The 22,718-nt window shown below is 38.1% G+C and overlaps 1 protein-coding gene across 2 annotated transcripts; it reads left to right on the forward strand.

Moving 5' to 3' along the window:
- Nucleotides 1-188: 188 nt before the first annotated feature.
- GOLGA5 (golgin A5) lies at nt 189-17,327 on the forward strand. 2 transcript variants are annotated; one of them, XM_018082868.2, is made up of 13 exons: nt 189-808; nt 3,169-3,390; nt 3,886-4,105; nt 4,658-4,781; nt 5,567-5,770; nt 6,922-7,092; nt 7,621-7,749; nt 9,930-10,028; nt 11,604-11,829; nt 12,902-13,007; nt 14,288-14,351; nt 15,956-16,032; nt 17,104-17,327. In XM_018082868.2, the coding sequence occupies exons 1-13, from the start codon at nt 244-246 to the stop codon at nt 17,105-17,107; spliced, it is 2,211 nt and encodes a 736-aa protein (XP_017938357.1). In that variant the 5' UTR covers nt 189-243; the 3' UTR covers nt 17,108-17,327. The 2 variants fall into 2 exon arrangements, with proteins under 2 accessions (XP_017938357.1, XP_008931833.1); XM_008933585.3 differs by lacking the exon at nt 17,104-17,327 and having other exon boundaries at nt 15,956-16,262.
- Nucleotides 17,328-22,718: the final 5,391 nt, after the last annotated feature.

Consider the following 22,718-nt stretch of genomic DNA (forward strand, 5'->3'; position numbering starts at 1 on the left):
GTCTGTTTTTTCTCAGACATCAGTTACCATATTTCCATCAGTTACCATAATAGCAAGATAACTAAACGAGTAGGAGTAAGGCTTTAAAATAACTACAGCACTAATAGATTAACACAACAGTTGTTTAGGTAACCCACACATCTTGTCTTAGCAACACTAGTCTGATTTGTAATCATTCTATGTCTTTTGCAGCATATGGTCCCAAAGTTTTAATTGTACAGACTTTATCAACAGCCACCCATCATGTCCTGGCTTGTTGATCTCGCTGGAAAGGCGGAGGATCTACTCAACAGAGTTGATCAAGGAGCTGCATCAGCTCTGAGCAAAAAAGACACATCAAGCAGTGCAGTTTATGATAATAAGAATTTGAACTCTGCCAATGAATATTCTGAAGTGCACCAGCATACTGGAGAACTGAAATATCAGACATCATCCAAAGCAGCCTACATCTCATCAGCAGCTGATAACATTAAACATCAGAAGGCCACAATCCTGGCAGGAACAGCAAATGTTAAACCAGCACGTAGGACGTCCTCAGAGGCTGCTTCTCCAGTAGAAAGTGTTTCCACACCCAGAGCTGCCTCGCATTTTGTGAGAAGAAAAAAGTCAGAACCTGACGATGAGTTGCTATTTGATTTTCTCAACAGTTCAGAGAAAGAGCCTAATGGAAGGATGGACTCTAAAAAAGAGAAGAGCAAGGCACCTGTTCTTCAAAATCACTCTCGGACTTCAAGCATTAGTTCTGTATCTACCAGTACACAGAGTGCAAAAACTAATGAAGATAATTCCATCAGGAGCCAAGGCAATGGTAGTTAAATAGTCTTGAACCTAGAGATATTTAAAACCCAGTATGTCTAGGGTAAGGCTAGGTAATGGATTTACTGTCACTTCATGAAACATTTAATGGTAGTGATATGTCAAATGTGTGGGATACAGCAGGGCCTTTCACATTTTCTCATCACTAGGATAATGTTAGAAACCATGCTAATTTCACAAACTGCATAATTAATGCCTAAATCTTTTGTGTTTTGGATATACCTTGTTGCTACTGCTCTCGTTGACCTCCCTGTGCTGTGACCTGAGCTGGCATCAGCTCCCATATGTCCCCATATAGAAGCACAGGTGCTGCCTCATTGGTTTGGTCACTCAGGGGTCCTGACCTGCTGTTGCTACATAGGAGAATGAGTGACTTTGACCATGGCTAGATGGTGCTGGCTGCTGCCCAGTGCACCACGTGGGATGGTGTGAGGGTGAGCTGACAAACTTCCTGGTCCTGCGGAGTGGAAAGTTGGATGTGCGTAGGCTGTTGTAGAGCTGCAGGCATGAGAGAGCTAAATAGGTAAAGCCTTTGGATTGCCAGAAGCAGTTCATTACTGCAGTCTAAATCCAGAGGCCTGAAAGAGCCTCCAGGCCAGCTGGTCAAAAGATGGGGCTATTCCCAAATCAACAACACAAAGGAGAGTGTGGCTGGGAAGTGTCAGGAACTTGCATTCTCTATCAGACTGTCCATTCTATACTTAGTCCTTCTGCTGCTGTGCTGCTTTGTTGTTGTTTATTCTAGAAAATTGAAGGAAGTGGTTATTTCTTAATAATGTAGTTAGAATACTTCGTTATTTATTAAGTAATTTGAGCATGTAAACCATTGTAAATGTCAGGTTTTTACTTACTACATTAAGTATGCTGAAAAGTTTTAGACGTAAAAAGGGATCACTTCCAAAGATGTGAATATTTTTGTATTTCTGGGTCTGTAACTTTTCAGTAGTGTTTACTGCTAATAATAAATAATTCAAATATGTTAGACCTGGCTATATGGCCTTGCTGATTGGTGCTTAAGAAATATATTTATTTTGCTCAGTATGGCCTGTTGACTTCTGAGGATTTTTGAGCAGAGTTTGCATTGTGGAGCTGCAAAATAAGAAAGTCACAGTTACAACATAGGGTTTGAGCATGCTGGTTTCAAAGTTGATTGTACAGATGTCTGTGCCATTTAATTATTGAGTATAGAATCTGTTAATAGACAAAAACAACTAACATTATACTTTGTATATTGCCACAGTTATAATCTAATCTGTGCTATAAATGGCTAATTTGTTTCTTCATTAGTCTATTGAGTTTTCCAGACAAAGAAATGAGGATAAATTGTCTCATAATTTGGAAACTGTGTAAATAAATCAAAGAGAAGATAATGACACTTCTTAGAATTGTTCAAGTAGGAAAGGGGGTTGAGAAAATGTGGAGAAAATCTTCCTGTCACTGCTGCTACTTGTGGGTGTGGTGGCATTCAGAATTCATGGCATGCCCCATTTCCCTGGGCTTGGGGTTATAGGGGCTGTTGCAGTGGTAACAAGGAAGGTAAGGCAGCTTGGTTGGCAATCACAAGGTGAAGTAAATAATGTTTTGGCAACTGAACTGCAGTCTTTATTGACATTAGTTCCAGTCTGTCCGCCTGGATTTTCAGCAGTTACTCCCTTGAGAGTAACTAAATTCAGAAGTAATATTTTTGGATTGCCTGCTGTTTGTTCATTGTGTGCTGTGTCATTTTGTCTTAAAACTGATGCAAAGCTTCCAGATATCTGCATGCTGGAATCAAGGCTCTTGCAGTGGATGTTTAACTTTCACAGCATTAATCAAGGACACTCGGTGTGTTTGTGCATGATGGGGAAAAGGCTGTTGGTTCCTCCTTCCATGCAAGGGACTGTAATTCAGAATACTGCCAGGACTTTCCTTATTGTTCTCTTCTAAAATAAAATGTTTATCCTCAGAATCTGAATGGAAAACCAGAATGGGCTTGTACTAAAAATTCCCCTAGTTAGTTGCTATGAGTATTTAATATTTTCTGTTACTCTTCAGATCCTGAGGACATTTCTGAGTAGCAAAGGTATAAAAAGAGTGTTAATGTTTTGAAATCCTAAATTTGCCATTAATGTAATAAGAAGTTTTATAACTTCCATGTCTTGTCTTGCAGGATTAACAAAAACACTGCATGGCACATATGTAATAGTCCTGCTTTGTGCAAGTCCCTTGTGAGAAGCAGCTCCACATTCCATTTCAGTATAAACTATTTTGATTATTATTATTTAACCATTGATGCAGAATATGGAGTTACTGTTTATATAAAGGCCATTTACAAATACGTATATTAGTTCTAACTGGCATCTCTCCATTCAGAAACTCCAGACAGTTCAGACTCTGGACTGGGAGCACAAGGGAACGGCGTGAAGGATTCTTCACCAAGTGCAGTAACTAATCCTGGCCTTTCCTCTAATGATGATTTGAAATCACATGAGCTCTCCAATCTGCGCCTGGAGAACCAGCTGCTGCGAAATGAAGTGCAATCTTTAAATCAGGAAATGGCTTCGTTAATACAGAGGTCCAAAGAAACACAAGAAGGTACTTCAACTGTAACATTAGTAGAACACCAGTGGACTAGAAAATAATGCTCTTTTTTTGTTATTTGTATTTATAATAGAATCTCACTAGTTACATTTGCATGTATGACCTACCAAGTAAAATGATTCTTGGTTTCAGAATAAGGAAATGGTAGAAACTAAAACTTGTTTAACTACAAAGATAAAACAAATGTTGATTAAAATAATGTGTTCAAGTTAGTTATAAAGCTTACGTCATATTAAAGCAGTGGTAGCAAATACCATTATTAAAATACTTTTTCTGCATTTTGGTGGTCATTGCAAAATATTTTAAAATGAATAAATTCTTTTAAATGCTTCAAAATCTGACTACTTTCTGCTGTTTCTGTTGATTTCTACTTCAACTTGGTTGTACTTAATTTTTTTCTTTAAGAAATGAGATATGTGCATCCTGATTGTTTACAAGACCTTGTGATACCTACTTTTATAAACTTCAAAGAAACTTCTTATTTTGTAGAACTGAACAAATCCCGTGAAAAGGTCGAGAAGTGGAATGTTGATCATTCAAAGAGCGACAGGATGGTTAGAGAACTTCAGGCTCGAGTTGATGATCTGACAGAAGCTGTTGGTGCCAAAGATTCACAACTAGCTGTGCTAAAAGTACGGTTGCAAGAAGCTGATCAGCTCTTAAGTACTCGGACAGAAGCTTTGGAAGCACTGCAGAGTGAAAAATCACGGTACTTTGTAATTCTGCAAATAGTAATAAGTTTGAAAATTCAAGGTAGATAATTCAGTCTCTTTAAGAAAAAAATAAGCTAATGGGAAAGGGATTGTAACAAGATTTGAAATATGAGGATTAAAGTTTGCTCTGAGCCTGCTATTATCATAGTTGGCAGTGGGAACAGGGCAAATGAGTATAAAATTGGGGGCGTTGGCAGTTGGTTATTGAAACCAATTTTGTAAAAAGTGTTTGTTTGTGTCAGAGGCTGGAACTGGAAGGTCTCAAGAAGTATTTCTTTTTCTTGAAAAATACACTTGCTTATCCACAAACATGAAGACTTTTCTGACTTATCTCAGTGCTGGGATATGAATCAGCAATTGTATACTCCAGAATATAGGTCAGGGAGGTGTGTGAGTCATTAACTCCACGCCTCACACCTGTAGTCAGCCAGATGCAGTAATTTACTGGGTAAATTTTCAAAGCTGGTCTGGAAAACAGGAAGTTATATTTCTACCTGAAAAATCACACTAGCTTTCTTCTTTTTAAATTAATATTGTTGCTCTTTCAGGATCATCCAAGACCACAGTGAAGGTAGCAGTTTACAAAATCAAGCCCTTCAAACTCTTCAGGAGAGGCTGCGTGATGCAGACTCCGCGCTCAAGCGAGAACAAGAAAGTTACAAACAAATGCAGGTTAGACATGAAGAGTAAGAAAGACTTTTAAGACTCTACTTTTGAGATCAGATCTGTGGGGTTCCAAGTGCTCTCTCCTCCCTTTGACTTCAGTTCCCATTCAGGGCACTAATTGCTTGAAAGGATGTGCTGTCTGCTGCACTAAGTATCCTTGTGATGCTGATCTACCTATGTTACTTTACAAGCTTCATGCGTAAAAGTTTTTGAAGATTCATGCTGACAAGTTTTACTGTTTTTTTCATGTTCCTAATGTTACTACATGTTTTAAAATTAAATCAGTAATCAGTTTATTTTTTAATGCTATGTTGTTATGGAACTTATTGTTACATAATTTTACTGTGTAAAGATGTGAATACATCATTGCTAGAGACTATTTTCCACACTTAACTTGGCCTTTGTTATATGTAATAGCATCTTTGAAAATATTTATCAGTGTTTGTTTTGGTGTTTTTTAAAGTACTTCAAAATGTGTCAGGCAACATTTAATATTTTTTTAGGAGAAAACTTGCTTTTTGTTTGCTAAACAAATGTGAATAATAGGAAGGTTGTTATTCCCTCACTATTTCCGGTGAGGGAAAGAAATGCATATTTCTACTGACATCATTTACTACTTACTTAAGCAAACAGAATTTCTTTTGACATAATACTAATGCATCTTTAAATTGGAGGTGGTAGATATGAAGTGGTGTGCCCTGTGTAGTTGCTTTTAAACTTTCTTTTTTCCTTTCTAGGTTAAAGTTGAGACTGTGTTTAAACACAAAGTATTGTTTCTTTATTGCTAATAGAATGAGTTTGCTGCTCGTCTAAGTAAAGTGGAAGCAGAACGTCAGAACTTGGCAGAAGGGATAACTGTAGCAGAGAGAAAGTTTTTAGATGAAAAGAGACGAGCTGATGAGCTTCAGCAGCAAGTCAAAGTAACTAAAAGCCAACTAGAATCTGCAAAACAGGAACTGACAGACTATAAACAGAAAGCTACTCGCATTCTCCAAGTAAGCATTTTTGTGAAGAAATACAGTTTGATTTGCGTGCTTTAACTTTTTTAAGGTGTTATGCTTCAAATAATATAATTTGTGGGGATTTTTTTATGTGACCTGTAATGTGTTTTGGGGTATATCTATAATGATACCTATAAAGAACAGCTAGCAGTCTGCACTTTGTAAATTTAAATTTATAGATGGAGTTATGGGATTGGAATGGCAGTTCAGGTTCTGAACTTGAAGAAAAGTGCAAGTGAACTGTTGCACTTATTGTGCAACATCTGTCAGTGTGTTCTGCATCCAAGAGTCCAATCTTAGGCAGATAGTTAAATAGATTAAACTTAAAATTCGTTTCATCCCTGATATTCCTGATTCAAGAACATTGCTCTGTCCTGCTTGAGGCTGAAGCCTAACATAGAGTGGATACTTACATGTAACCAGAGAAAATACTTTTCTGTGTCCTGAAAGTTGTGTGTGATCAACATTATATAATGAATGGCAAAATCAGGTATTTTGTGCAGAGTTCTGTACTACTTAAATTGTCAAAGATAACAAGTCCAAACATGGACGGTTTGAGTCTTGTTTTTAAATGTTAGCAAGATGTTGAAGATGGAGATCTCTGTTTAGAATAATTAATTTAGTCTAATGTCCAAGGACAGGTTTTAAATCAGTAAATATGGAAAGCCTGAATCACAAGTCCATGTCAAGCTAACTCTGAATAAAATGGTTTATCCTCTTTCCTGAGAGAGTTATTGCTGTATTTGATTCTTAGCTGGCTTCTGTTGTCAGGAGAAAGGACAGACTGAAAGGGGCTCGGTTCTGCCTTTAGTGTCTGTTAGTGTATGTCTTCTCTGTTATGGTAGTTGAAGAGCCAAAATTCAACATTCCAGACACTTTTAAAGAGAAAAGCTGTACTCTTCCTTAGAGGACTCATGCTTTCAGTAAATCTAGTCTCATGGTGTACAGGGAACCAGAAAAATTATCAGTAGGGAAAGATTTTCATTTTCAAATGTGTAATGTGTATTAACTTGGCTAAAAGAACAGATAAAGCAGTTTTTTACTGTATGTCTACATTAGAATTTTAGACCAAAGTAATTTCAGCATATTCTAGTGGAATACTTTTTAAATCCTGCTATAAATAATATATTGATTTATTATTTCAGTCTAAAGAAAAGTTGATAAACAGCTTAAAAGAAGGCTCTGGTATTGAAGGCCTGGACAGCACTACAGCAAGCACAATGGAACTGGAAGAACTGAGACATGAGCGAGACACTCAGAGAGAAGAAATACAAAAGCTACTGGGGCAAATACAACAGATGAGAACAGAGCTGCAGGTAGCTATGCTTATGTACACGTGTATTTGTACTTAGCTATGACAAAGGACTGTTTTCTTGTATACCGTGGGTCTGTTGTTTCTAGTATTTATTACCTTACTTCTTTCTTCCCTCACTACTTTTGAGAGAAGCATTTCTTTCCAAACAAGCATGGCAGTTTCTGTACCTATATCCTTTTCTGCAAGGACTACTAATCCTTGAAGCAACGTAATCCAAGTCATCTGCTGGCATAACAGGCTCAACCCAACAGCTGCACAAAAGCCTACTTTGCACAGTTTTAGCCTGTAGACAGTAGGAAGGAAGAAGTGGAGGATTTTCATGTTCACAAAATGCATTTATTTTATTACTGTATTAGTAAAAATATTCTGTATAAAATGACAAATGTCATTTATCCAATACATCCTCAACCTTCCATTTCCTCTGAAGCAATATTGCATATACTACTTTTTTTTCCCTTTCCCATTACCTATGACAGATTGCAGAAATGTTTGAGTGTTAACAAAATGGTTACATTTCTGTTCATTTCAGGATATGGAGACGCAGCAGGTAAGTGAAGCTGAGTCAGTGAGAGAGCAGCTTCAAGACCTACAAGAGCAGATATCAGCACATAAAATGGCCAAGCAAGAGGCAGAAGCTGAACTAGAACGGCAAAAACAGGCAAGGAATTCTTGAAAGTTTATTGATCTTATTTTAGGCCCCATGTGGTGTCATCAGCAAAGCATTTGGCTTAATAAGAGAGTAGCTTATACAATGTTTGGGTTATTTTTTTTTAGTATTCCAGAGAAATCCCCAAAAGCTTGCTGAATGTCACTTGGCCAAAGAAAGCACAACCAGGACTAAGCAATGGTCAGGGCCTTCTGAATACTCCTGATGAACAGAGATCTCACTGATGTATTAAAGAATAAACAGGACCTTAGGAAGTGCACAGAATTGGTCAGGATCTTAAATTTTATTCAGCAGGGAATAAGTCAAACAACAGGGATATAGTAACACTTGCAACATTATTTATATCAAGAAACTAAATACTGGAAGTGGTTACTGTGGAACTTCCCATGCTCAATTAATACATAAGTTTTAACTCATAAAACAATGTCACTGTCTTGGAAGTTTATAGATTTTTTTTTTTTAATCCACGTGAATCTAATCTGAATCTAGATGTTGTTACTTCCAAACTGCTCTATTATTACACAATTTGCTGATAAAATTATGTTAATGAATTTCTTCAGATTTTGTCATCTTTTTGAGTAAACTCAGCCTTGATTTAACCAGTTTTGTGCAAAAAGAGGGCAGAAAAAAGACAAACTCATCTTTCTTGTGAACAACTTATTGTTCAATAAGAATTGAACAAATACTTTGCACCTTGTTAAAAAATTTCTTTGTAAGGAAAAGCTCATATAAAGAGAATTAATAATGAGGAAAGCAGGAGTACACTGTATCTACTGGGAACAATTTATCTAACAGGATTATCTGTTCTTCCAGAAATTACATTTTAATGAGATGCTCGCAGCTTGAACTAATTAAAAGGCAGAAGTCGAGGTCTGCTTTTGATGGGTAGCTAATGTTTATTAGGTCAAAGCAGATGGTAGATGGTATTTTGTTACTCCTACCCTTCTGAGAAATATGCTTTAAGTCAATACTACCTAGAGAAAGAGTGAGGTGAATTAGAAAAACCTTATCAGTTATTGCAGAAACTGAAGTATTCCTTTTGATGACACACCTTTACATGTGCTTTTAATGTAATTGTTTGTGTTGGTACTTAATGCAGTTATGGTCAGTGCTGGCTGGGAGTTCCTTTAATTATTACCAAAAGGTTTCTGAAACTGAAGGTGGAAAATAAGGAGAGGTGTTATTTTTTGTACACCTGCTGATTCAAAGGGAGAATAGATTATCTGTTTTCTGTAGCAACTGACAGCTGAAGTTATAGTGATTTGAAGACTGTCTTAATTTAAAAGATAAGCATGATAGGTCTTTAAGTGGGAGCTAAAATAGCCACTAAATCATGGAAGTAACAAAACTTATGGTTAGATTTCTCTTCAGTAATTTGTTTCTTACTAATATTCCTCCCCCTTTCACAAAATGACCTGAGGTTGTGTCAGGGGAGGTTTAGGTTAGATATTAGAAAAAGATTCTTCACCCAGAGGGTGGTTGGGCTCTGGAACAGGCTCCCCAGGCTCCAAGCCTGACAGAGTTCAAGAAGTGTTTGCACAATACTCTCCAGTATGTGGTGTGACTCTTGGGGATGGTCCTGTGCAGGGCCAGGAGTTGGACTTGGTGATTCTTGTGGGTCCCTTCCAACTTTTCACATTCTGTGATCTGCTATGTTAATTTATCCTACACCTTAAAGGAAGATGTGTGTCATACAGAATTATAGATAGATATGCTAAGGGTTTTTAAATACTTTTAAAAAATGGTATTTTGAATTAATGAGTTTATTTTAGGAATACAGACTCCCTACAAAGTATTTCGTAATTGTTGCATTATTGACATAGTTTCAAGATAGCAACATAATAAATGATGAAAGTGTAATGAAGATAAACTGTAGTCCTAATGAAATTGTGTGACTCTTAGTAAACTACTCTGGATTAATATTTATATTAGGTCAGTCTCCACAAAAGAATTTAATTGGTCTTGTAGGTTGTGTCTTCATACTCAGCTTTGTCTTTCCCCCTACCCCCCCTATTCTAGTCAGACACTTAACTAAGATTAAATTTCAGTTTGTATTTGATTACAGCATATTGCTTCCTTGTGTTCCATTGTGAAACTCTAGATAAGAGATCGTCACTCAACATACTTATATGTATAAAATCTTTTATTTGTAATTGTGGTGAATTTTATAGGAACTCCATTATACCGAAGAAGAACTGTATCGAACAAAGAATACTTTGCAAAGCAGGATAAAAGACAGAGAGGAAGAAATTCAGAAGCTCAGAAATCAGGTGTGTAGAGAAAATAATTTTATAACCTTCAGTTATAAAAACAGTGATGGGAACTATTAATATGACTAAACTGTCCTGAAAAATCCCATAAAGGTTCTACTTGGGAATTACAGTGTATTTGTTTCCAATACAGACTAGAAGGGAACCACGTAGAGTAAATAGCCTAATTTATAGTTGTATGTGCTTTTATATTTGGGGGTGGTAATTAACCTCTGTCCCAACTAGACCTGATGGGTGATGTTGGATCAACATTCTTCTTTATGAAAACTAAAAGAACTCATTGGAGTTTGATTAGGTCATTACGATTTCATCTAAGATCATTATAACTGGGCATAAGAACCTAAGTTACATCCTACAAACTCAGTGATCCATCTGCTGCTCTGTGTTGGACAGTGGCAGTTAGGGGCCAGCATGTTTTGGCCACTTCCTTCCCTCCCTTGTACCTGCTCACCTGATGGTTGGGGACATTAGTGTTGTGAGTCTCTACTAAATCCCACTGGTATGTTGATGGACCTATTTTTCTTAAATCGGTCTAATCCCTTTTGGCACCTTCTGGTACTTGTCAACCCCCAGTCCCCTTGAGCAGCATGAAGGCATAGGCCTCATTTTGTGCATATCTTAGCATGATGAAAAGTAGTCTGTATGTAGAGAAATTGATAGTCTGGAGTCAGCTATGGTCAAGTGTGCAGTTATAGTGTCAGAGGGTTTGGAAATTGTGTTGTGATAAAGATTTCTTGAGCATGTTGGCAGACTTGTCTGGTAATGCTGGCTTCAGGGCTACCTGCACCTGCCATGTTGCAGGCATCTAATTTGTATTTTGGATAGCTGTCATTCCTGATGATTGTTTTTCATCATTGAAGCTCTATCTGTGTGGTATATGATGTCAATAAGTGGCTGAGGTTCGAGACTGTAGTGAATAGATGAGGTATTGCACATATGGCAGATCTGGTGATTCCCCTTTGCTTTAAATATTTTCTGCAAATATAATGACATGATCCATGTCAAATGCATGATCCATTTGCTGTCCTTGCAGTTTCTATTTGCTAGTACAATCATGTTTCTGCCTCAGTGCTTCTCAATTCTTCTGCAACATATCCTGCATTTTCACCATTTCATTCAAGTTTTCCTGTAAAATTGGCATCAGATTCTCTGCATCTATACTGAGTTTTTCCTTCCTCACTTGAAAACATGTTATGTAGTTGAAGTTGCAAGTGTAGTAGCCAGACTGGATTAGCTTGCTATTGTCATGCCTACCTCTGAGGCATAGCATTGATTTTATGATTAAACTTAGGGTTAGACAGAAAAGTTCATATGATTAGAGGTGGATAACAGAGAAATATATTTTTACATAGAGTTTGTTGTGTCATGTAAAATCTTGTTTTAGCAACTGTTGAAATGAAGTTTCCTGTTTATTGTGCTCATTACTGATAGTTTTGATAGCATTATCCTGAAAAAATTCTGCAGTGGAGTAACTTGGTTCTTGAAGGCTTAGATCATTATTGAGTTTTGTAATATGTCAGTTGGTCAGACATTGAACTTAGGCTGATTTTTTTTTTGTTTTTGTTTGCTTTTTAGCTCACAAACAAGACTCTAAGCAGTAGTAGTCAGACAGAATTAGAAAATCGGCTTCATCAGCTGACAGAAACACTAATTCAGAAGCAAACCATGTTAGAGAGCCTGAGCACAGAGAAAAACTCACTTGTGTATCAACTGGAACGGCTTGAGCAACAGCTGAAGGCTATCCAAGGCACTAGTGCTAATGGACCTTCCATTAATATGGCAGGCATTGATGGTGCTGAAGGTAAATAAGGAAATATAATATTTAAAACTCTTGTCTTTTTTGCAGTTCAGGCTTTTATATTTCCTAATGCCTTTCCCTGAATGAGTCTGTAAGGAAAAATAAATGCTGAAAATAGGCTGCTTATGCTAGAGACCTTAGTAACTATAGTCTACAGCAGCCAGTATTACAAAAAATAGTTAACTAGAAGCTCCTTTTTGTGTCTAAATGACTTTAAGTCAATTTAATAAAGCCAATGTAATCTTTAGTTCTCAGTGCTATGGCATTATTGGAACAATCCTCTCACAGGTGCAAATAAACCCATCTCTTGGGGCTTAAGCCGAATATCAGAAGCAGGATCTAAGTATTCTCTTTTAAAGAGGGTTTGGGAGCAAGAATGGGATACTTCCTTTTGAGAACTGATCAGAGGTCTGGTTGAAATTAATTTTCTCCTTGCTTTCTGTTTTTCTTGAAAAGCAGCTTAAAATTCAGTGGTTCTGTTGAGGTTGGTTTGTCTGACTTGTATCTCTGGCAGAACCTCAGCAGTTGATTCATGGTGTTGAGATGTTACTTTTCAAAATTTGTCATTTTTTTATATATGTCAAGTAAATTTTAAAAGCAAGGGACAATTACTAAGAGCTGTAAAATGACTGACCAGATGTTTTTAATAAAGCTGGTATATAGTAAAAATGTAAATAAAGTAAAAAATTTTTGAGTATACAAGTTAGTGTCAGAAATGCTAATCGAAGTTTTACTGTATGAGAAGTAAAAAAATTTGAGAAAGTGTAATAGTATCAAATCCATCATTTTATACACCTAGTAATAGTTACGACTTGATAGAATTGAATATCAGGATACCAATCTAGTGAACTTAAAAAAAAAATACTAAGTTGAAGAAACATGGGACTTGATTGTAAGTTTATTGAGAATTCCATTTTCAAAACATGCTTCTCTGCCCCCAGCAAGACGACAGTACAATCAAATTAATCACTATTTTTATATTATTTTTATATGTCTTTGTTATACATTATCAGTTTGTTTTCTTAAGCAACACTTTAGCTAATGGGGGTTTTTTTGCTTTTTTCCCTTCAAATAGGTGCTCGTATGCGTAATGTTCCTGTCCTGTTCAGTGACGTGGACACCAGCGTGGCAGGAATGTATGGGAGAGTCCGCAAAGCTGCGAGTAGCATAGACCAGTTCAGGTAAGAGTGTCCTGAGGGAATGCGTGTTGTGGTTGCTGTAATCCTTCCACAGTTTTCAGGTGACACACTTTCTTTTGTATTGCTCTTACGAAGGTAAAAGTTAAAAATAATGCAGCTAAAGTATAGTATAAATTACTAAATGTTAACCTACTTGAGCTTTCCTGTAACGTTAATGTTCTTGGGCTTTTTCAAATTATAGATACAAGAGGATCACTAGACTATGGACAAAACCATCTAACCTTTTTCATTACCATCTTCTGTGTTTTTTACTTACAGTTGTGTCTGTGATAAACACTGTAAGAGTGTATTAGAGGGGGAGTATCATCTGTACTCTTGTAGTCCTGTTTAGGCATCCTGATGAAGACACTGGTTTCTGACCCAGTGTATCTGTTTACCTTGAAAGATAATCTATTTGAGGAATTAGTAAATGAAAGTCATTCTGGATCCAGTGAAAGACTTGCTTTTATCCTTTTTCTGAGCAGTTAGATTAATTGTCAGTATTCAGAGCAAAGGTCTGCTACAAAACTTGAACCAAATACCAGTAGAAAACAAAATTAGGCAATACTTAATCCTTTGATAGCAAGATACCTCAATAGAAAGTCCTTTGTGCATCCATGGTACCTGAATTCATTGTGAAGGATATCAGGATTTCCATTACTGGGACCTATTGTATGTAATGTTTCAATTCTGAACTTCATTTGACAGTATTGTATTCCCTTCCATACATGGAACTGTCATTGCTGAGCAATGAGCAGTGCACACATGTAATGGAGTTACTTTGAAGCACTGTAGCAGTAACCTTGCAAAACCCAAGAGCTTTTCAACTAATGATCTATAAGAATAGTAGTAATGTATTGTGTTTTCCAAAGGAATCCAAGCTTTTAGTTGCTTTGATATATCAGTTTTTTCAAAGGCATCCAAGGTTTCAGTAGCTTAAATTTTTTTGAAAGATTCATGACAGCTCTTCAGGTAATGAAATTTGACAAATACAGAGCATATTTGTGTGTTTTAAAATGCCTGTACACCTCTTGAGTCCTAATTGTTTTTCAAAAACTCTGGGCCTTGCATGTAAGAGGAAACAATTAGGAGAATATGTTTTATGGTTTGAATTTTCTAACTCCACTTAATCTTCCGAGTACATGAAGTAAAATTCAAGACATAGCAAAGCTATGTGTGTAACATCTGCTCATGTTTGACTTTGTGATGACTGGCATGAGAGGAACAGGAATTTATTGCTCAGTGTTAACTTGTGCCTTTTGTTTTCTCTTGTACCTGTGTAGCATTCGGCTGGGAATCTTCCTAAGGCGGTACCCCATAGCAAGAGTCTTTGTAATCATTTACATGGTGAGTCAGCTTTCTTTAAGGCAAGACTTCTGTAGCCAGTTTATATGTCTTAAATAGCCAGACTGATGTTCAAAAGGCTATATCATTAACAATTCAGTGTGGGTTTTTTAAAAAATGGAACTAAATAATACTTATGTAACAGCTTTTTGGAGTCATGTTGCTTTCCAATTTTCAGTTTTTCCCAGGAATTCTTAGTATAGCAGTCTTAAGGACACTTATGTAACTATCATTTAAAGGACTGTAAAAGCAGATTTCTAGTAGTAAAATACAGAATAATAGTGACCAGTTGCCAAGGTTAACCCACTACACCTGCATGCACCACATTTAGAAAAACGACATCTGCTTAGAGCTTTTGTAATATTTGACTCTTTGCATGTTTTTTTTTGGTGGCTAATGGTCACTCTTCTCTAGTAGCTGAAAAAGTAGCAAGAAAAGTTTTTCTTGGCAGACTTAACCAGTGGAAATATAGACTTAAATAGTGGAAAGTTGCTCACCCACAACAGGCAAAATTGTCAGGCTGGCAACTGATAGAAGTGAAATACCTCCCTTTTCCACTGGAGGGCAGATGCCTATCAGCTGCAGGAACCTGTGGAAAGTGCAATCTGCCTTGCTTGGAAATATTCTTCTGGTTGAGGACATGGAAAAAAACCCACGTTGCTTGAGAAGGCATAATGAGTTGCTGCCCAGAGTTTCTGAGAACTGCTGTCACTATTTCGTGATATAAAGGAGACAGACAAAGGAACAAAGGAAACTACAATTTCCCCCTGCAGTTGCATCTTCTACCCTCCTTTTAAGTGCTGGAAGGAACAGGCTGATTAATTCCTAACCTCTCTTTCATCACTTAAACTTATAAATATATAAATAAAATGCTTTGTACCAAAACAGTGGAGACTTTTGCTGCCTAAGCTGCAATCTGAAGGGAAACTCGATGATGGCTGTATATTGGGAAGTCAGTGGCAGTTACACTTTTTTCAACTCAAACCTTGACTGTGACTACTGTAACTTGAATTTTTTTAATTTTTTTTTTAAAACAAGTGTGGCTTATGTATTTCTTGTTGCACTTCAAGCAGCTTCTTCAATTCTAATTGGATAGTTTCATCCAAATTTGAATGAGAACATTCACATAGAGTTCATAAAAATGCCTCAAGTCAGTGTCTGTGGTAAGGAGAAGGATAGGAGAACTCAGCTGTCTTACACAGTCTGATGTCAGCCAGTTGGCACAGGAATAGTGGCTTACCAGTCACTCAAGGCAGATCACATAATGTGCTGGCTGGGGACTGGATATTAGAGAGAACATCTGGAGTCACTGGGGCATGGAGGAAAAGAGAAACCAGAGGACACAAATTGGTAGGAAAACAGGCTGCTTTATTTTTGCTGCTTGTTTAAAGTCCTTAGCTTTCTGCAAGGGGCTTCATCAGAATCTGACTCAGCATTTCATTGTTCAAATGCAAAGTTTTTTAGGAGTAGCTGATTACTGGGAAAAATATTTTAATCAAAATATTTCGACAAAACAAGTTTTATTGGCTGTCACTGAGAGCTCTCATATTTACTGCTGCTGTGAGTGAGGATTGTCAGTGTTAACTTTATTTCTTTTCTTTTCTCAGGCATTGCTTCATCTCTGGGTTATGATTGTTCTCCTTACCTACACCCCAGAAATGCATCATGACAGTCCCAGTGGCAGGTAGACTGAGACAGGACCATATGCTGTGTTAATGTGATTTGGACTGGCAATGTCTTTAGAATAATCAGTCCTGAAATATCAGCAAACCCTTTCTTGTGGGGTTTAGGAAGGAAGAAAACCATCATGCCTGATTTATCTCTACTTTTCAAATACATATATAATACTATGTAGCTTTTTCAGCTTACCTAAAAGAGCATAACTTTCCTGGAGAAATAAAGCTGTTAAGTTAAGCTATGGTTAGCCTTTATATTTTATGTAGACCTTCTGGTGGTTAGAGTGAAAGATAAGACTTGCTCCTACAAAGAAATGCAAGGATTTCTGAAATTACAGATATATATGGTACAAATTATTTCAGGTCATACTGGATATGGGCTATGGTCAGGTAATAAACTGTACTTAGCAATTCAAATAAACTTCTTTCTGGTTTCTTTCAGTCTGCTTTTGCACTTCTGTTTTTAACTTTGTAAATAACAGGCTTTTCCTTAATATGTTAAACTGGGAAAAGGACAATGGATTGGTGCAATATATTTTTGTAAATAAGTTTAAGAATAAAATATTATGCATTCTTAGCTTTGTACTTCTAGTACAATAGATATATCTTTCCTACAACTGAGTAGTGGGGCTGCCTATTTAAAGGGTGGTATTTTAGCTTTATTTAGAGAAAGAGAGAGATGGTTTTGAGAGAGGTTTAAACGCTTGAGAAGTAATGGTGTTTCTTTTTGCACTTGAAATTTGTATATTTTAACTGCATTTTCTTATACCTCTTTCATTAGTACATGTCTTAATCAGATCTTATTGAAACATTTATTTTCTAAAGCTTTGGGTACTTAATTAAAACTATTTCTATATGAAATCTATCAAAACATTAAAAATTTCTCATGTCTAAACACTCACCAAATATATTAATAAACAAACCTCATCAAATATTTCTCTTAAAACCCAAAATACCAAACCTACTGTAATAGTTCTGTTGTTGGATTTGTGGCATTCTGTAATTATGAATTATTGATAGACAATCATACAAGGTCACTTTCTTAAGAAATTTCTTGTTTTCTTGTGTGGTGCTCACAGCTGAGTAGTGAAAAGATGTCTACAAGCAATTTGTCACTCTTAGGATATGGCTTGGTTTTCACATGACTGAACACACTCAGCATTAGATCCTGTCCATGAAGTCTGTCACTCTGCCTCCTCTGGAAATGTTACAGTAGACAAATGACTGTATTGCTGTTCTGATTCAGATCTTGCAGAGAAAACTGAAATGTTTTGATGAACTGAGTAATAAAGGAGAGCATTTATTGTAAGTTGTGTCCCTTCCCTCTGTCACATTTGCTTTACTTTGCCTAGTTCCTGTTGTCTGGGTTTTTTTCAATTCTGATGCTGAAGCCACTTTTGAACCCCAGGGAGAGCTGATTGGTATAGAAGGAGATCAGGTAAAAGGCCACTCATTTTCTATAACATGCAGTTTTTTCATCTAAAAGCCTCTGAAACACTAAATCTTGGGATACTCCAGTATATTGTGACTTTGGGGGGGGAACATTCTTAGTGGTATAAACCCCTTACAGCTTTTGTGACAACACACCAACTGCATATCTATTCTTACTTCCTTTCTTCCTCTGTTTTTCTCTTTTTTCTTCCTTTTTTTTTTTTTTTTTGTGCATGTGGACAACAGCTTTTGGATGCACAGATAATACCTTTTTTTGGTGAAACTTACTGAAGCCCTTAGAGTGTTTCTAGAACCCTTTATCATAGATTAGTCTTCATTTCTTCCAGGTTTTATGGTAGAAATTTCACAGGGGTGTGCTACTAGAAGATAACTGCTGGCTTTTGCCTATTGAATTAGGCTCTTGTGTTCCAGTTTCTGTTTGGGTTTAGGCAGTGATGTCTTGAAGCTGAGAATAATGACTTTGGTACAGGGTGCTTGAGCAGCATCAACCCTGTCCTCTGGGCAGTTCTAAACTGTTTCAGAGCTATACAAGAAATAAAGAACTGTTCCTTAAAGGTTTTGTTCAAACACACTGGATTTTTGCCGCCATAATTAATTCTAATGAGCTGCACAATGCACTGCAAGAACATGGAAGGTCATGTTCTCATCTTATCTTCTCTCAGAAGATAAATGCCAAATTTCGAGTTGCAGGGTAAGATACACTCCTGCCTCTGATCAGCAATATTGGGCCCCGATGTCATCTGTATAGATTTGTGAAGTCAGCCACAGCCATGGGTCAAAGGTGACATAAGGATACCATTTTGACAAAGCAGCTCTTCAGGGTGGTGTGTTACTGTCAGGAGGTTACCTTGCTGAACAGATGGCTTTGGAGTGAACAAGGCACTTCTTGTAGCCTCTGCTTAAGTGGTGGGAGAATATTCCAAGAGCCAAGTCTCTTCTTGAGGGACTGTTGTGCTATTGGGCAGTTAAACTGCCCCCCATTCAGAGACCAGAATATAAATTTAGGGGTTTTGAGAGTATTTTACAGATGCTGAGCCTATCTTTCCATGCTTTCTCACTTAGCACCAGAAATAAATAGTTGTCATAGCTAACAGAAAATAGGAATCTGTCTCCCAGCTGCTGTATCTCACTGCCTTGAGAGCAGAATGGGCTGTTGTGTGGCTGAAGGAAAGTCCTTTTTCATTTTCTTCCTCCCAGGACTGAAAATGCTCCAGGTATCAAGCGCACAGTTTGACAGAATGAAAATTATGAAAAATGAGGAAGATGATTGACAGGGAACACCACATTATTTATGTATATTTGTTTGTTCCCTCCCAATTTGTGCTCCATTTCTGTGCTGTGGTCAGAGGGGCAGAGTGTATTATGCCACCTTTCTGGAAGGGGGTGAGAGGAGCTGTCCCCTCTGGGATGGCCAGCAGCAGGCTCAGGGAAAGCGGCTGGCAGACAGGCTGCAGGTGAGGGTGGGAGCTGCTCAGGTGGAGGAGACTGTAGAGGGAGGTAGGGATGGGTAGCAAGAGTGAGTCTGCTCTTTCCCTGACATTTTGCTGCCTAGAAAAAGGCCTGTTTCTTTCAGACCCTGTTCATCTTGGTACATATTCAATTAGGCAGATGTACTTGGAGACAGATTTAGGTTTCTGTGAAAGAGGGCTTTGTGTACATACTCACAAGCCCTCCTGTGGTTTGCCACCTTGGTTTGCTGATATCTGATCTCTGCTTTATTTGCTGTGCTAGGTCAGCCATATATATACTAAGACCCTTTATGACAGAAGTGACTTTATTGCTTGATTGCAGATAACAAGGGAGAAATCAGACTTGCACAGTAATTAATTTGCTAGTTTCTCATCTGTATAGATGAGAAACATATTGCTTTACCAAAGAGAATGGATTTCTTTGCTGACCGACTGCACTCTGTTTATAAAATTTGACATTAAGATATTCCTAGATATTTAGCCATGAAACTGTAAGACTATTACCAAGAATTCATCAGAATTTAATTTGTTTTCATCTTGAATTTAGAAAGCCTTGACTTGGGAACAGGCAGGCAGATGTCAGCAAACCAGAAATTGTGACAGATGAGTAGCAGCTCCCAAAATTATCTGCATTATTCTAGCAGGCATTCATGTCCATGCACTCACATAAATAATCCTCTTAGATACACAGTTTCCTTTCAGAAATGCACTTATGAATTTAATCTTTATTTTACTTGATGTTGGGCTGGTGGCAGAACTGGATCCCACCACTGCATTCCACAAATAGTGGAATGATCTTTCGAGTTCTGCCTACTTAATGCTGCTTCCTGCCAATACTGTGCATCGAGGAGTAAGTGCAAGCTGTTGGAAGAAAACATCTGATACTACAGGCAGCTCAAGGAACTGGGGGGATCGTGGACAGTAGAATAGATCTGAGGCATAAGTGAATCAAGGTGGGCGAAAAGCTTGGTCTGGGAACAAAAAGACACTTTTTCAAGGTGGGGGGGGAAAAACAAAAGTCGCTGATTTATGATTAAAAACCTTTGCTAATGATGTGGTTCAAAGTCTGACAGGTCAAATATCATGTAAGAGACTTCTTAAGAAAGTAAAAGACAATAAAAGAGAAGGAATGACCTTTTTGTGCCATGACTTATGTTTTTCCAATCAAGAATCAGAAGCATGGATGGATGTTTTGTCTGCAGTTGACCTTACCCGTACTGAATTTTAACTCTGTTTGGATAGATGTTGCATGTGCAGCTTTTTACATTTGCATGTTCAGTTCAAATCAGGCAAACTGTATTTTGACTTCACATTTGTTGAAGAGAAGTTGGAAGAGGACAGAAATCAGCAGGAGTTTGAGCTCTGTAGCAGCAAGTGGATGGGCTCCAGATGTTCTACAAAATCAAGCAGCTGTGTTTATTAAAAGTCTGTGATCAGAAATTGCTGCTCTCATTTGCAATAGCTAGGAAAGCTGAAATTAATCAGCTCCAGGAAAACACCTGATATGATACAGGAAAGATCTGGAATTCCTCAGTGAAGTAGGATAGAGTGAATGTTGATTTTTTCACACAGAAAAGAAGTCACTTTTGGCATTCATAGTGAAGAGAAACATTATCACAGATAACACTTTCTCCAGCCTAGTGCTAATATACTCAGGGTGTTTTCTCAATGGCTTATAAAAAAATTATCACCTTAGCACTAGTGTCTTGCAGCAACCTGGAAGAGACATAATTTTTGTATGCAAATTCAAGCAATAATTAAGTCCTAAATTGCTCTATTTAAAAAATAAAGAAGCCTGATGAAAGCATTTACATTGATATCTTTAGTGCGAAGAAAACACGATTCACAATTAGTGTTTAATTTGTAATTAGAAAACATGTTCTGCTGAATGAGAGATGGGAAATGCCAGTTTTCTGCCCAAACAGGTAACTAGTTGCTTGAGAAGATCCCTGCCCATGAATGTCCCATCTCCACAGTGGCCTTCCAGTTTCCCTCCCGCAGCAGCAAGTCAGGAGGCTGCACAGATAGAGCAGATGAAACAAAGAGCAGGAATTAGTATTTCCCCAGCGGTTCATGTTGATGTTCAAAGCTTCCCTGTACAATAAAGCCAGCTTAGCTTGAATTGCCTATTGGTGTCTGCCAACTGGATATGTGGATTGGGACTTTCCCAAGTGGGGTGTCCTAAAAACATATTTAGGCACCTGAAGGAAGGACTCTGAGTTTTGTTTTGGAAAACCTTGATTCTTCTGGGCCCTGTTGTCTTAGTGAACCACGACTTTGACCTTTATGGGACACTCAGCTGGCCACAAGCTGCTCACATATGGACTTTCACAGCCTTTGCTTCCTAAAAGCAGCACAAGCTTTGCTCTCACAGAGCCACAGCTGTGCCCCCTTCTCTGGAGAGCTGTGCAGGTGGTGAAAGGCACCATAATTTGCAGGCACACAGCCCTGGCCCCAGGGAGGCTGGTTTCCCCAGGCTGCTGCCAGACCCCCAGCAGCCACTCAGGCATCACAAATGCAAGTAACCCCATTTGCAGTCATGAGAGTGGGAACACCTGTCTCATGCCAGACAATAGGATATCAAGGACCAAGACATGCCTGGTTCATCAGTGATGTGTGTGGTCATAAAGCTTTACCTTGATGGGGGTTTCTAACTGTGTGTGGCATTTTTGCAGGACAGCATTAGGAGAAGTTGTCCAACTTGTTCTTCCAAGCTGCACACAGAAGCAGCGTTGCCTGTAGAGGAGATGGGGGTGATGCTAGCTCTTCCACCAGGTCAGACATGGTTGGGGACTGTTCACAAGCCAAAAATCCTGCCTCTGCTTGTGAGGGTCAGTGAGGGAGGAAAGGTTGTCCAAGGACTGGAGGCCTGGCTTCGCAGCCAGGACAGACCTTTCCATAGGCATAAAGCAAAGCTGTATGATCACCTGTATCAGCTACACATGACTATTTATCATTAATACAAGGTTATTGAAAGCATTGGTTTGAACTACCTGCACCTGCTGCTTCCCGAGGGTTCACAAAGAGATCAATTATGCAACAAAAGACTTTAACGAAAGCAAACAGTACAGCTGCTGTTTTGAGGGGGCTGTGCCCTTGCTGTCAGCTTGGACCATGTACCCAGCCAGCCATGAGGCCTGTCACATTCACCTCTAAGCAAGTGTTGCCCTTCCCTCAGTCTGCCCACCTCAGCAGGGTGGAGGCAGTGGCATGAGGTGATGCACCCACACAGAAACATTCACCTATCAAATCTTATAGCTGTTACTGTATTTACTATTTTTTTTAGAAGAGGTTGAATCAAATACCTGCTCAGGTTATTCTCAAAATAGCTTGGCATGAAATGTTGAAATAGAGTTTTATGAATTATTTTCCTAGCGTAAAAGTTATATGCAAAGCCACGTACTGGACAATGAGTGGGGAAGAGACTGAAAGGAGCTTGGCTGTGATATGAGGGAAGTTTCTGGGAGGGTCAGGACCAGCTCTCAACAGCACAGTTTTCCAGCAGTTATTAGTTACTTTGCCTCAGTTTCCACTTGGATAAACCTGGTAGTTTCAAGCACATGGTGCTCTCTCTGGCCTCTGGAGATTAGATAAAGTATGTGCCTTTAAGTCTTACCATTTTCACAGAATCACAGAATATGCTGAGTTGGAAGGGACCCACAAGGATCACCAAGTCCAACTCCTGGCCCTGCACAGGACCATCCCCAAAAATCACGCCATGTGCCTGAGAGTATAATCCAAATGCCTCTTGAACTATTAGGCTTGGTGTTGTG

The sequence above is a fragment of the Manacus vitellinus genome, unplaced genomic scaffold, assembly GCF_001715985.3.
Source record: "Manacus vitellinus isolate BGI_N305 unplaced genomic scaffold, ASM171598v3 scaffold_6_pilon, whole genome shotgun sequence".
Lineage (NCBI taxonomy): Eukaryota > Metazoa > Chordata > Aves > Passeriformes > Pipridae > Manacus > Manacus vitellinus.